The sequence below is a fragment of the Hemiscyllium ocellatum genome, chromosome 17, assembly GCF_020745735.1.
Source record: "Hemiscyllium ocellatum isolate sHemOce1 chromosome 17, sHemOce1.pat.X.cur, whole genome shotgun sequence".
In the NCBI taxonomy this organism is placed as follows: Eukaryota; Metazoa; Chordata; class Chondrichthyes; order Orectolobiformes; family Hemiscylliidae; genus Hemiscyllium; species Hemiscyllium ocellatum.
Genome location: NC_083417.1, coordinates 74,881,674 through 74,895,892, shown reverse-complemented (window position 1 = coordinate 74,895,892; position 14,219 = coordinate 74,881,674). Strand labels below are relative to the sequence as shown.

Here is a 14,219-nt window from a genome sequence, read left to right as displayed (position 1 = left end):
CCATTTTCAAGTCATCCCTTTACCTGCGAAGATCTGCCCTCAATCAGCTTTTGAAAGTGCTTGCCTAATACTGTCAAAATTAGCCTTCCTCCAATTTAGAACTTCAATTTTTAGATCTGGTCTATCCTTTTCCATCACTATTTTAAAACTAATAGAATTATGATAGCTGGCCCCAAAGTGCTCCCCCACTGACACCTCAGTCACCTGCTCTGCTTTATTTCCCATGAGTAAGTCAAGTTTTGCACCTTCTCTAGTAGGTACATCCACAGATTGAATCAGAAAACTTTCATGTCCAGACTTAGCAAATTTTTCTTTATCATCTTAGCACTATGGCAGTTCCAGTCTGTTTGGAAAGTTAAAATCCTCTACCATAACCACCCTATTATTCTTACAAATAACTGAGATCTCCTTACGAATCTGTTTCTCAATTTCTCTCTGACTATTAGGGGGTCTACAGTACAATCCCAATAAGGTGATCGTGCCTTTCTTATTTCTAAGTTCAACCCAAATAACTTCCCTTAATGTATTTCTGGGAACATCCTTCAGTATAGCTGTAATGCTATCCCTTATCAAAGCCGCCACTACCCCTCTCTCTTGCCTCCCTTTCTGTCCTTCCTGTAGCATTTGTATCCTGGAACATTAAGCTGCCAGTCCTGCCTGTCCTTGAGCCATGTTTCTCTAATTGCTATGATATCCCAGTCCCATGTCCCTAACCATGCCCTGAGTTCATTTGCCTTCCCTGTTAGGCCCCATGCATTGAAATAACTGTAGTTTATCAGTCCTACCTTGTTCTCTGCTTTGTCCCTGCCTGCCCTGACAGTTTGACTCACTTTTCTTTTCAACTGTAGCAGTGTCAGATTGATCTCTTTCCTCACTATTTCTGTTGGACCCCCCCCCCCCACCTTACTAGTTTAAATCCTCCCGAGCAGCTCTAGCTTATCATCCTGCCAGTAGATTAGTCCCCATCCAATTCATGTGCAATCCGTCCGTCCTTGTACAGGTCACTTCTACCCCAGAAGAAATTCCAATAATCCAAAAATGTAAATTCTTCTCCCATATACCAGCTCGTCATTTATAAAAATGTCAAACAGCAGTGACCCCAAAATGGATCCTTGCAGTACACCACTATAACTTGCCAATTTCTGATCCATCGTGCTAAATCACCGTCAATCCCATCCCTCTATTTTCTTCAGCAGCCTACCATGGGGAAACTTATCAAATGCTTTACTGAAATCCATATACACATCACCGTTTTACCATTATCCACCTGTGTAGTCAGCTTCTCAAAGAACTCAACAAGTTTTGTGAGGCACGACCTTCCCTTTACGAAACCGTGTTGCGTATCCCAAATCAAATTATTCCTTTTTAGATGATTATAAATCCTATCTCTTCTGATCCTTTCCAACACTTTACCCATCACCAAAGTCAGGCTCACTGGTCTATCATTACTAGGGTTGTCTCTACTCCCCTTCTGGAATAAGGGGTCAACAGTTGCTATCATCTAGTCTTGTAGACAATGACGACATAAAGATCAAAGCCAAAGGCTCGGCAATCTCCTCCCTGGCTTGCCAGAGAATCCTAGGATTCCATCTGGCTAAGGGGACTTACCTATTTTCATACTTTCCAGAATTGCTAACACCTCCTCCTTATGAACCTCAATCTTGTCTAGTCTAATAGCTTGTACCTCAGTATTTTCCTCAACAATATTGGCTTTTTTCCATGTGAATACTGACGAAAAATACTTATTTAGTATCTCTCCTATCTCTTCGGACTCCATGTGCAGCTTCCCACCACTATCCTTGACAGGCCCTAATTTTCCTCTCATTATTCTTTTGAATATACCTATAGAAATCTTTAGAGTTTTCCCTGATCCTACGTGCCAAAGACTTCTCATGATCCCTCCTGGCTCTTCTTAGCTCTCCCTTTAGGTTCTTCCTGGCTAACTTGTAACATTTAAGCACCTGAACTGAGTTTTCACACCTCATCTTTACATAAGCCTCCTTCTTCCTCTTGACAAGAGCTTCCTTTTTTTGCGTAAACTATGGTTTCCTCACTCGACCACTTCCTCCCTGCCTGGCAGGTATATACATATCAAGGACACGCAGTATCTGTACCTTGAACAAGCTCCACGTTTCAATTGTGCCCATCCCCTGCAGCTTCATTTCCTATCCTGTGCATCCTAAAACTTGCCTAATTGCATCATAATTGCCTTTCCCCCAGCTACAACTCTTATCTTGCGTTATACACCTGTCCCTTTCCATCACTAAAGTAAACTTAACTGAATTGTGGTCGCTATCACCAAAGTGTTCACCTACCTCCAAATCTAACACTTGGCTCGGTTCATTGCTTAGTACCAAATCCAATGTGGCCTCACCTCTTGTTGGCCTTTTTACATACTGTGTCAGGACATATCCTGTACACGCTGGACAAAAACTGATCTATCTAAGATACAAAGAACAAAGAAAATTTACAGCCCAGGAACAGGCCCTTCGGCCCTCCAAGCCTGAGCTGATCCAAACGTACTGTCTAAACCTGTCAGTCAATTCCTAAGCATTTGTATCCCTCTGCTCTCCACCTACTCATGCATCTGTCCATGGTACTCAAATCATAGCGTTTCCAGTCAATATTAGTAAAGTTAAAGCCTTCATAACTACTACCCTGTTATTTTCACTCCTATCCAGAATCATCTTTGCAATCCTTTCCTCTACAACTCTGGAACTTTTTGGAGGCCCATAGAAAACAACCAAACAGGATGACCTCTCCTTTCCTGTTTTTAACCTTAGCCCATACTACCTCAGCAGACGAGTCCTGATTATGACCATTTATGCATACTCTGTTTTCTGCCAGTCAGCATGAACTTCTGACCAGTCTAATATGTAACCCACATCCCCCCATCATGAGCTTTTATTTTCTACAATAACCTTTCATTTGCCAACTTGTGAAAGACTTTCCAGAAATCCAAGTGTAGAAGATCTTCAGGATTCTGTTTACCCACAGCATGTTACTCCTTCAAAGAATGCTGATAAATTAGTTAAACATGCTTTGCCTTTGAAAACGCCATGCCTTCTCTTGAATATCTTGAGACCTTTGAATTGTGATTGCATAATTTTTTTAATGGTGAATTCTAACATCTTCCCACAACAGGCATAAAGCTAATTGGCCTCCAGTTTCCTACTTCTCTCTTCCTTGGATATTTGCTAATTTCCAGTCTAGATTAGATTCCCTACAGTGTGGAAACAAGCCATTTGGCCCAACAAGTCCACACTGACCCTCCAAAGAGTAACCCACCCAGATCCTTTTCCTTCTGAATAATGCACGTAACACTATGGGCAATTTAACACGGCTAATTCACCTAATCTTCAAATCTTTGGACTGTGGGAGGAAACCAGAGCACCTGGGGAAAAAACCCATGCATACACAGAAAGAATGTGCAAACTCCACATAGACAGTCGCCCAAGGCTGGAATTAAACCTGGGTCCCTGGTGCTGTGAGGTAGCAGTGCGAACCACTGAGTTACTGTGCCACCCAATCTAATGGAACATTTTCTGAATCTATTCAGTTTTGACAAAAATAACCTCAATGTATCTACTACCTCATTAGCTACCTGCTTTAAGACACTAGGCTCAACTCCATCAAGACTCAAAGATTCATCAGTCAGCAACTCCATAGTTTGCTTTGCACCAATTCCCTCATGATTGTAATTTTGCTATATTCTTCTCTCCACCTTCTGCTCACAGCTATTACTGGAATGTTTTTCGTATCCTCTCATGAAGGCAGAAGCAAAATGCACATCTTGTTCATTTCATCTACCATTTCCTTATTTTCTATGATTCTCACCATTTTCACTCTCTAGAAGATCAACATTCACTTTACCTCCTACCTGTAGAAACACTTGGCATCTCTTCTTATGGTTTTAGTTCAATTTTTTTTCATACTCTAGTCTCTTCCTCAAATCTGACCAACAATCTTACATACTACTCATCTTGGTGAAGTTGCATGCTTCTTTTTTAATTTGAAAGGTTTCTGTAATTTCCATAATTAACCACAGACTGCGGGTTCTCCCTTTAGAAAGTTTATTTAGAGTCGGAATATACGTATTCTGATTATTATGAAGTATCCCCCAAAATGTCTGTCGCTGTGTCTCTATTTATCTGACACCCTAGCCGTGTATCCCAGGTCACAGCCAGGTCAGCTATCATGCCAGCATCGTTGCCTAAATCATAACCTATACCATCTCCCCTTGAAACAGGATGTAAAATTCATATTGTGGTCACAGCTATCTACACTGCTTTAAACTTTGAGGTAAATAAATAAGCATAAAAATTCTTTTATTCTTTTTATTTTTAATGGGCATTAGAAATTTGTTATCATGACAGCCTGTTGCTTAAAAATGTGTAGAACTAAGTTAAAGTTCGTCTTTTAGGTTATTTCATTGACAAAATTATAATAAAACAGAATCACTAAATTACAATGGTACAGAAGGAGGCCATTCAGCCTATCATACCTGGACCGGATGTATTATCTCGTGCTAATCTCCTCTGTTTTCCCCATGTCTCTGCACACTATCTAAATAAGCATCCGATGCCTTCTTTAATGCTTCAACTGATAGGACCATTGCTGAATCAAGGGAGTTTTGAAAATGAAAATCAACGCATCAACTATCTTACTGGGTACTTTTTTAAGACCCTAGATTGAGGTCCAACAGCTCCAGCAGTTTGATCAGTACCTGGTGATCTTTGATGATTGTGATTTTCCTGAATTCCTCCTCCCTTCTTTCAATTTCCTAACTTATTGCTGCTCCTTTGTTACTGTGTACTCTTTAGCAAAAAACAATGCAAGATGCATGTATAATTAATCTATTTCCTTATTTTTCATATTCAATCTGCAGTCCTGTCTTCTATAGGACTAATGTTACTTTGTTAACATTCTTCTTTAAATACTTAGAAACTTTTAAAAATATTTCTGACTAGTTTTTTTTGTGCTCCAATTTTTTTCCTCCTCTTTCATTTTTAGTAATTTACTGTTTTTTATGTTCCAAGCAATCTTCTGACATGTTTCCTGTCTTTGCACAATTATATGCTTTTTCTTTCAATTTGATATGACAGTTAATGTGAGAAATGAAGCTCACTCATTTCAATAATTTCAATCCGAGACAAGATCTGAAGCAATCAGTATGTTTATTATACGCTTGCAAGCATGGTGCCTAAAATAGACACGCAGAGTTTAGCAAGTAATGTCTTATATAGGATTCACTACTCCAAACCCGGTGCCCATACTATCGTTTATCTCCTGCCTTGTCCGGCCTTGTGCATAACAAAGTACAAGTTTTACTTGACTGTTTTACCACATCCTGCTGTGGTCCATTGTTAGGTATATCCTCCTTCACTGCCACCTGTTTCCCTTACTTGTGACATTTCCTCCCATTTCTCAACCATATTGAACCTTAATTGGGGTTTGTTTTTTTGTTTTTGCAGAAATGGGAAACAGATGCTTATAACTACTGTTTGTACAAGCATATCTGGCTTAACCTACATCCTCATAGTACCTTATCTATTTGTCTGTAACATCTACCATTGTTTGCAGGCATGTTTCACTCTTGTGTGCACATTTTAGCTAATACAAAAACAATTATATATTTCCTTCACATAGTTTTCATTCTTGTTGACTCCGCTCTTGGCTGAAACAATTACACACTGGTGTGAGTTCATTTACCTTGCATAAGTAATTATGATTGCAGAAGTAACACTACTTTACCTATATCCCACAGTTAACATTTCTAGTTAACCATGGGACCATCCTTTGGAATTTCTTTTACTTGCTTGAGACATATCTATTCTCTGTATACTGAACTTTCCCCTTTAAATGTCTGCCACTGCATCTTCATTGACCTAGCCTTTAACTTAATTTGCCAACTCAGTTTGGCCAGTTCTGGTTTCACACACTCATAATTTTTTTTAATTTCAAAATATACTTTATTCATAGAAATAAATAGAACATAGAACATAGAAGGATACAGCGCAGTACAGGCCCTTCGGCCCTCGATGTTGCGCCGACCGAGTCCTACCTAACCTATACTAGCCCAATAACTTCCAAATGCCTATCCAATGCCCGCTTAAATGAACATAAAGAAGGAAAATGAACATAAAGAAGGACAAATCTTTGGTACCTGTACAATTTGTCATGTCTTTCATAGATATATACATTGCATATCTTAACATTACAAAATACAGATTGAATTAATCGAATTTACAGTTATCCTATTTACAGTTCCCTTTATTAACCATCCAGTCTCTTATTATTTAGCTGTAGCTTCAGCGGAACCCACCTAGTGAGTGGGTGCCCTGTTATACGATAGCAAAGGAACCTTCTTTAATCCCCAGTTTATGGAGTTACAATTGTCCATTTGACTGTCCTGTCTCTGGGGTAGCTATCTGCATCTCCATGGTGAGCACGAACTGCTGGACCTTCGCTGGGCTGAGGTAGCTATCCAGCTCCTCACTGGGGTCATTTACCCGCTCTGATGTCATTGAACCAAGGCAAGGGTCCGCACCGTCCAGTTCTGTGTCTGACAATGGGACTGTCAGAGGATTCAAGCTTTCAGTTACCTGTAGTTGTGGGGCAGTGGGTATCCCATGGTTCTCACTGGGTGGAGGGTGGACTTCGGGAGGTCCGTTGTTTCCTGGTTGGGATAACCCTTATTTGATTTTTAAAACAATAGTCTTGCAGCCTCTTTCAGTCCTCAAATTGAACGTAAAATTCAATGTCAGTATGGTCACTGTTACCTCAGGGTGACTTGACTCTAAGATAATTAGTTAATCCTATCACATGCAACTGGATCAGGCTTAGTATAACCTTCTCTCTGGTTGGTTCCTTGAAGTACTGTTGAAAGATATTAGTCAGAAATCATTTAGTTACGTTTGCCCATATTTCTTTTCCAGTCTATATGTAGATATGGGGCTTGTTTAGCTCAAATGATTGGATGGCTTGTGTGTGTGTTTTTCCAGCACCACTCTCTCCACTGTGATGCAGCATGACTCAAATAGTCTGGATTCAATTCCTGCACCAACTGAGGTTACCATGACTGTCAATCTCAACTCCCTGTCTTGCCTGAAGTGGCTTGACCCTCAGGTTAAATTACCACTAGTCATACCTCTCCCATGAGAGAGTGAGACTATGGCAACTTGACGACTTTTAGTTTCATTTAAAGCAACTTTTTTTTAAAAAAGAAAGGGATGCTTATACTCCATTGTTGGAATTTCATATCATTAGTGTGAGCTATCCCTCAAATTAAAGATGACATCAGCATTGTGGTTTCTCAGTGATGCATCTTTGTGACTGAATATGTGGATTCTCAACACATAGACCATTGAATAAAAGGGGCAGGACATACCATGAGGTACTAAGCTCCTTCCAATCATAAACATCATTGCTGTCATGCTTGAGGGAGAACTCCAAAGCATCTTTGTAGCATTTGCTTTGACCTCCCCTAGAATGCTGGCCATTTGACAATCTTTAAAATCAGTTCTGTTTTCTCAACTCCCAAACATGATTTTACTGAGTGTTGGGAAAGGCTGTGTACATTGATGCTATGCTGTTGAGCGAAGGTTGTACAGCAAAATGCTGAGAGTTATTATTTAACTGGGCTGTGAAACAATAGTCAATGAGGTGTTCCCTTTCCTGATCAAATTTGTTAATATTTTCTAAGGAAATTTGACTCATCGTGGTCCTGAAGGAGAAAAAATTAAAGAAGAATTAGCAATTTTGGAGCTTAATCATATCCACACTGAAGACATTGAGTTTGGCCTGGACTGAAGAGCCCCAGTATTTTATTGGTGATATCAACCAAAGAGAAAAGACTCCACTTTCAGGGAGATTTATTTAATGATAATTAATTTGCTTTGTTAAATGACAGTGTTTTGGGATGTTTTAAAATGTGCTGTTAAGTCTATTTTTGACTGTTACTTCAATAAATAAGTTTATTCTTTTAGAGCTGAAAATGTGTTGCTGGTTAAAGCGCAGCAGGTCAGGCAGCATCCAAGGAACAGGAAATTCGAAGTTTCGGGCAAAAGCCCTTCATCAGGAATGAGGAAAGTGTGTCCAGCAGGCTAAGATAAAAGGTAGGGAGGAGGGACTTGGGGAGGGGCGATGGAGATGTGATAGGTGGAAGGAGGTCAAGGTGAGGGTGATAGGCCTGAGTGGGGTGGGGGCGGAGAGGTCAGGAAGAAAATTGCAGGTTAGGAGGGTGGTGCTGAGTTCGAGGGAATCAACTGAGACAAGGTGGGGGGAGGGGAAATGAGGAAACTGGAGAAATCTGAGTTTATCCCTTGTGGTTGGAGGGTTCCCAGGCGGAAGATGAGGCGCTCTTCCTCCAACCGTCGTGTTGTTATGTTCTGGCGATGGAGGAGTCCAAGGACCTGCATGTCCTTGGTGGAGTGGGAGGGAGAGTTAAAGTGTTGAGCCACGGGGTGGTTGGGTTGGTTGGTCCGGGCGTCCCAGAGGTGTTCCCTGAAGCGTTCCGCAAGTAGGCAGCCCGTCTCCCCAATATAGAGGAGGCCACATCGGGTGCAGCGGATGCAATAGATGTGTGTGTGGTGGTGCAGGTGAATTTGTGGCAGATATGGAAGGATCCCTTGGGGCCTTGGAGAGAGGTAAGGGAGGAGGTGTGGGTGCAAGTTTTGCATTTCCTGCGGTTGTGCCGGAAGTGGAGGATGGGTTGGTGGGGATTGTGGACCTGACAAGGGAGTCACGAAGGGAGTGGTCTTTGCGGAACACTGATAGGGGAGGGGAGGGAAATATATCCCTGGTGGTGGGGTCCGTTTGGAGGTGGCGGAAATGACGGCGGATGATATGCTGTATACGGAGGTTGATGAGGTGGTAGGTGAGAACCAGTGGGGTTGTGTCCTGGTGGCTGTTGGTGGGGGGCGGGGCTCAAGGGCAGAGGAGCGGGAAGTGGAGGAGATGCGGTGTAGAGCATCGTCAATCACGTCTGGGGGGAATCTGCGGTCTTTGAAGAAGGAGGCCATCTGGGCTGTATGGTATTGGAACTGGTCCTCCTGGGAGCAGATGTGGCGGAGACAAAGGAATTGGGAATATGGGATGGCGTTTTTACAGGGGGCAGGGTGGAAGGAGGTGTAGTCCAGGTAGCTGTGGGAGTCAGTCGGTTTATAGTAGATGTAAATGTTGATTCGGTCGCCAGAGATAGAAATGGAAAGGTCTAGGAAGGGGAGGGAGGAGTCTGAGACAGTCCAGCTGAATTTGAGGTCAGGATGGAAGGTGTTGGTAAAGTTGATGAACTGTTCAACCTCCTCAGCGCCGATACAGTCATCGATGTAGCGGAGGAAAAGGTTCCTATTCCTTTAGAGGCCTGCAATATAACTTGAGGTGAAAACTCACTTCGCTCCCCTTATTTCTGCTGATCAACCCTTACTCGTCCACTGCTGCTGCCTCCAACCATCAGGTACACTACCTACCCAAGTCTCAGTATATACACCATGTTTGCAGACTCTGCCAACTGAATCAATCAGGACAATGAGGCAGGAAAAGCCACATTTGTTAATTTGAGATTATTTAATTTGCTGCAGCATTAAGAATAGTCGGGGGTTAACAGGAGAGAAGTATGAACTCTTCCTGTGAGCATTGAAAGTGCATGACAAACCATTGCAGCCTCTCCAACAAGGATTTCCAACAAGTTACTTTTGAATTGATTATTCATGATCGCTCGCCTCCCCAGCTCAGCCTCTCCGACCATGTCGCCAGCTCAGCCGACACCAAAGACACCACTTCTGCGAACATCACACGGAACGTCAGTTTTGTTTCCCCTCCCCCCACCCCCCATGTTTGCCACTGTTAAAGTAAATTTTGGATGACACCAGCTTCAGATCCCGGACACTTAATTTCTGAAAACCGCGGGAGAGATCCAGAATGCTACCAAAGGAGTCTGGCAGTCTTCCTATGGAAGCAATCCCCGATGAATCTCTGAACATTACAAGTAAATTGCATTATTTATATCTTGTTCGAGTATGTATCACTGATACAAAGGATTCTGACATCACAGGGCGGAATACAAATCTCGTTAACAATTGGGGTTTTTCACTCTCACAATAGCTACAGATCGCTGTCTTTCTGTGATAATATTAAACCGCTCATAGAAACTTGTGACTGTACTGTTCTCAATCTCATGCTGATTGATGAAGGGAATAGTATCAGTAGTGTGGTTAGTCTTCACATATACTTGCTTGCCAGCTAACAAGAGTATGAATGGAAACAGATGGTAGTTAATGGGATGTCTGATCAGGACGGACAGGTCTAGGGGATGGGAGCAAAACACACATACTCCAGGCGGCTTTAGTGTTTCAGGAGCAGCCAGACCCCTGCTGTGATCTCTGGTCTCTGCCTGAGACTGGACAGGCATACAGTCGAATACATAATCATTCCAATAGGGGATCTTTAACCCTTGAATTCCCGCTGCCTCTTAGCACTAGGATAATCCAGTGAAACAGAACATTTCGGGGTTCACAAATTTCATCACCACTGAATACACAGCTTCTGCCTCTGTGACCACCCCTGTTTATATCACTTCCTCTGGTGACGTTGCCCATGACATCACCAATTATCCCATGACCACACCCACTCCAGCTCTATATCTGGGCTCCCAGCTCTGCTCGGTTTTTACAATCCCGTCAGATCGCCCCCTCACTGAATGATCAGTCCTCAGTAAAGGTCTCCCCTTCATCCCACTACGCATCCAGCTAAACAAATTCTATACACGTTGCAACATCAAACTTTTCTTCCACCACCTCCTTGCTTTTTCCATCAACCCTTGTTCGTCCACTGCTGCTGTTTCCAACCATCAGGTACACTTCCTATCCAAGTCTCACTTCATGCCATGTCTTCCAGACACTGCCAACTGAATCAGTACCTCCCTTCAGAGAATCCCTTCTCCTGCCTCCAACATACTTCATCCATTTGGACACCCCGTCCTTGTCTGTTACACACCTTCTATCTCTTTATCTCCAATTGTGGCCGTGACATTGACCGCCTCAACCTGTCCACCCCCCTCACCTACTCCAATCTCTCACCCTCACAAAGCACAGCCCTCTGCTCCAATCCCAACCTCACCATTAAACCAGCAAACAAGAGGGGCGCAGTGGTAGTTTGGCACACTGACCTCTACACCATTGAAGCCAAGCGCCAATTCACGGACACCTCCTCCTACTGCCCCCTCAACCATGACCTCATCTCCCATCACCAAACCATCATCTCCTAGACCATCCACAACCTCATCACCTCAAGTGATCTCCCATCCACAACCTCATGGTCCCAGAACCCCACACTGCCCGGTTCTACCTCTTTCCCAAAATCCACAAACATGACTGCTCTGGTCAACCCATCGTCTCTACCTGCTCCTGCTCCACTGAACCTATCTCCTCATATGTTGACAATGTCCTGACTCCTTGGTCCTGGAAATAACCACATACATTCAGGACTCCACTTTCTGCATAAATTTTGTTACCCCGATCCCAATGCCTCATCTTCACCATGGACTTCCAGTCCCTATACACATCCATTATCCATGGCAAAAGTCTCCAAGCCTTCCATTTCTTCCTCTCCTAATGAGAAAGTGAGGACAACAGATGCTGGAGATCAGAGCTGAAAATGTGTTGCTGGAAAAGTGCAGGAGGTCAGGCAGCATCCAAGGAGCAGCAGAATCGACGTTTCGGGCATGAGCCCTTTCTCAGGAATGAGGAGAGTGTGCCAAGCAGGCTAAGATAAAAGGTAGGGAGGAGGGACTTGGGGGAGGGGCGTTGGAAATGTGATAGGTGGAAGGAGGTTAAGGTGAGGGTGATTGGCTGGAATGGAGGTGGGGGCAGAGAGGACAGGAAGAAGATTGCAGGTTAGGAAGGTGGTGCTGAGTTCGAGGGTTGGAACTGAGACAAGGTGGGGGGAGGGGAAATGAGGAAACTGGAGAAACCTGAGTTCATCCCTTGTGGTTGGAGGGTTCCCAGGCAGAAGATGAGCCGCTCTTCCTCCAGCCTGCGTGTTGCTATGGTCTAGCGATGGAGGAGTCCAAGGACCTGCATGTCCTTGGTGGAGTGGGAGGGGGAGTTGAAGTGTTGAGCCACGGGGTGGTTGGGTTGGTTGGTCCAGGTGTCCCAGAGGTGTTCTCTGAAACATTCCGCAAGTAGGTGGCCTGTCTCCCCAATATGGAGGAGGCCGCAGTGGATGTAGTGAATGATGTGTGTGGAGGTGCAGGTGAATTTGTGGCAGATATGGAAGGATCCATTGGGGTCTTGGAGGGAAGTAAGGGGGGAGGTGTGGGCACAAGTTTTGCATTTCTTGCGGTTGCAGGGGAAGGTGCCAGGAGTGGAGGTTGGGTTGGTGGTGGGTGTGGACCTGACAAGGGAGTCAGATTTCTCCAGTTTCCTCATTTTCCCCACCTTGTCTCAGTCCCAACCCTCGAACTCAGTACCACCTTCCTAACCTGCAATATCCTTCCTGACCTCTCCGGCCTATCACCCTCACCTTAACCTCCTTCCACCTATTGCATTTCCAACGACCCTCCCCCAAGTCCCTCCTCCGTACCTTTTATCTTAGCCTGCTTGGCACACTCTCCTCATTCCTGAAGAAGGGCTCATGCCCGAAATGTCGATTCTCCTGCTCCTTGGATGTTGCCTGACCTGCTGCGCTTTTCCAGCAACACATTTTCAGCTTCCTCTCCCAATGACCCAACTAGTACCCCTCCACCGACATACTCATTTGATTGACAAAATGGGTCCTCATTCTCAACAAACTCTCCTTCGAATCCTCCACTTCCTTCAGACCAAATGGGTAGCCACAGGCACCTACATGGGCCCCAGCTCAGCCTGCCTCTTCATCGAGTACATGGAACATTTCATCTTCCGCAGTTACACTGGCACCATCCCACACTTTTTCCTCTGTGACATTGATGACTGTATTGACGCCACGTCACGCTCCCATGAGGGGGTTGACTAGTTCATCAACTTCACAAAAACCTTTCACCCTGACCTTATGTTCACCTGGACTATCTCAGACACTACCTGGATCTCTCTGTCTCCATATCTGGCCACCGACTCAACATGGATATCTATTTCAAACCCACCGACTCCCTCAGCTATCTGGATGACACCACCCTCCTATAAAAATGCTATCCCTTATTCCCAATTCCTCCGCCTCTGCCTCCGACATATCTGCTCTGAGGAGCAATTCCACTCCAGTACATGCCAAGTCGCTCTCCTACTTCAAGAACCGCAATTTCCCCACCCACCTGATCAACAGTGCCCTCCAGCGCATCTCCTCCACTTTCCAAACCTCTGCCCTTGAATCTCATCCCTCCAACTGCAACAAGGATAGAGCTCCTCCGGTCCCCATATTCCACCCCACTAATCTCCAGATACAGCTTGTTATCCTCCAACATTTCTGCCATCTACAATCAGACACCACCACCAGAGATATATTTCCACCCCACTCCTATCTGCATTCTGCAGAGACCATTCCATGTGACTCCCTTATTAGGTTCACGCCCCCCTCCCACCAACCCACCCTCCACTCTTGGCACCTTCCCTTGCCACCACAAGAAGTGTAAAACCTGCACCCACAGCTCCCCCCTCCCCTCCATCCAAGGCCCCAAAAGATTCTTTCACATCTGGCAGAGATTTTCTTGCACATCCAAACATCTCACCTACTGTGTTTGTTGCTCCCTATGTGGTCTCCTCTTCATTGGGGAAAAAGAATGCCAACTCGTGGAATGTTTCTGGAAATACAAGCAGCAAACAACCCCACCACCCTGTGAGCAACCACTTCAATTTCCTGTCTCATTCTGCCAAGTACATGCAAGTCCTGGGCCTTATCCACTGCCAAATCCAAGCCACCCAACGACTGGAGGAAAAACACCTTGGGATCCCCCAAGCCCAGTACATCAATGTTGACTTCACCAGTTTCCTAACTCCCATCCACCCCCCCCCCCATTCCCAGATCCAACCCTCCAACTCAGCACCCTCCTCTTGAACTGTCCTACCTGTACATCTTCGTCCCACCGTCCCTCATTTACACACTGACCAGTCTATGTCGTTGTCCAGTCCCTGAGTTACAGACTGACCACTCCATGTTATTGTCCATTCCCTCAGTTACACACTGACCACTCCATGTCATTGTCCATTCCCTCAGTTACACACTGACCACTCCATGTCATTGTCCAGTCC

General features: G+C 44.4%; 1 protein-coding gene across 1 annotated transcript in view; it reads left to right on the top strand.

The window, feature by feature from the left end:
- The window catches only part of dnaaf1 (dynein axonemal assembly factor 1), a 121,623-nt gene extending 113,811 nt beyond the window's left edge, over positions 1 to 7,812 (top strand). Inside the window, exon 19 of the mRNA XM_060837527.1 lies at positions 7,706 to 7,812. Within this exon, the coding sequence (XP_060693510.1) occupies positions 7,706 to 7,812 (107 nt within the window). The remainder of the gene's footprint in view (positions 1 to 7,705) is intronic.
- Positions 7,813 to 14,219: the final 6,407 nt, after the last annotated feature.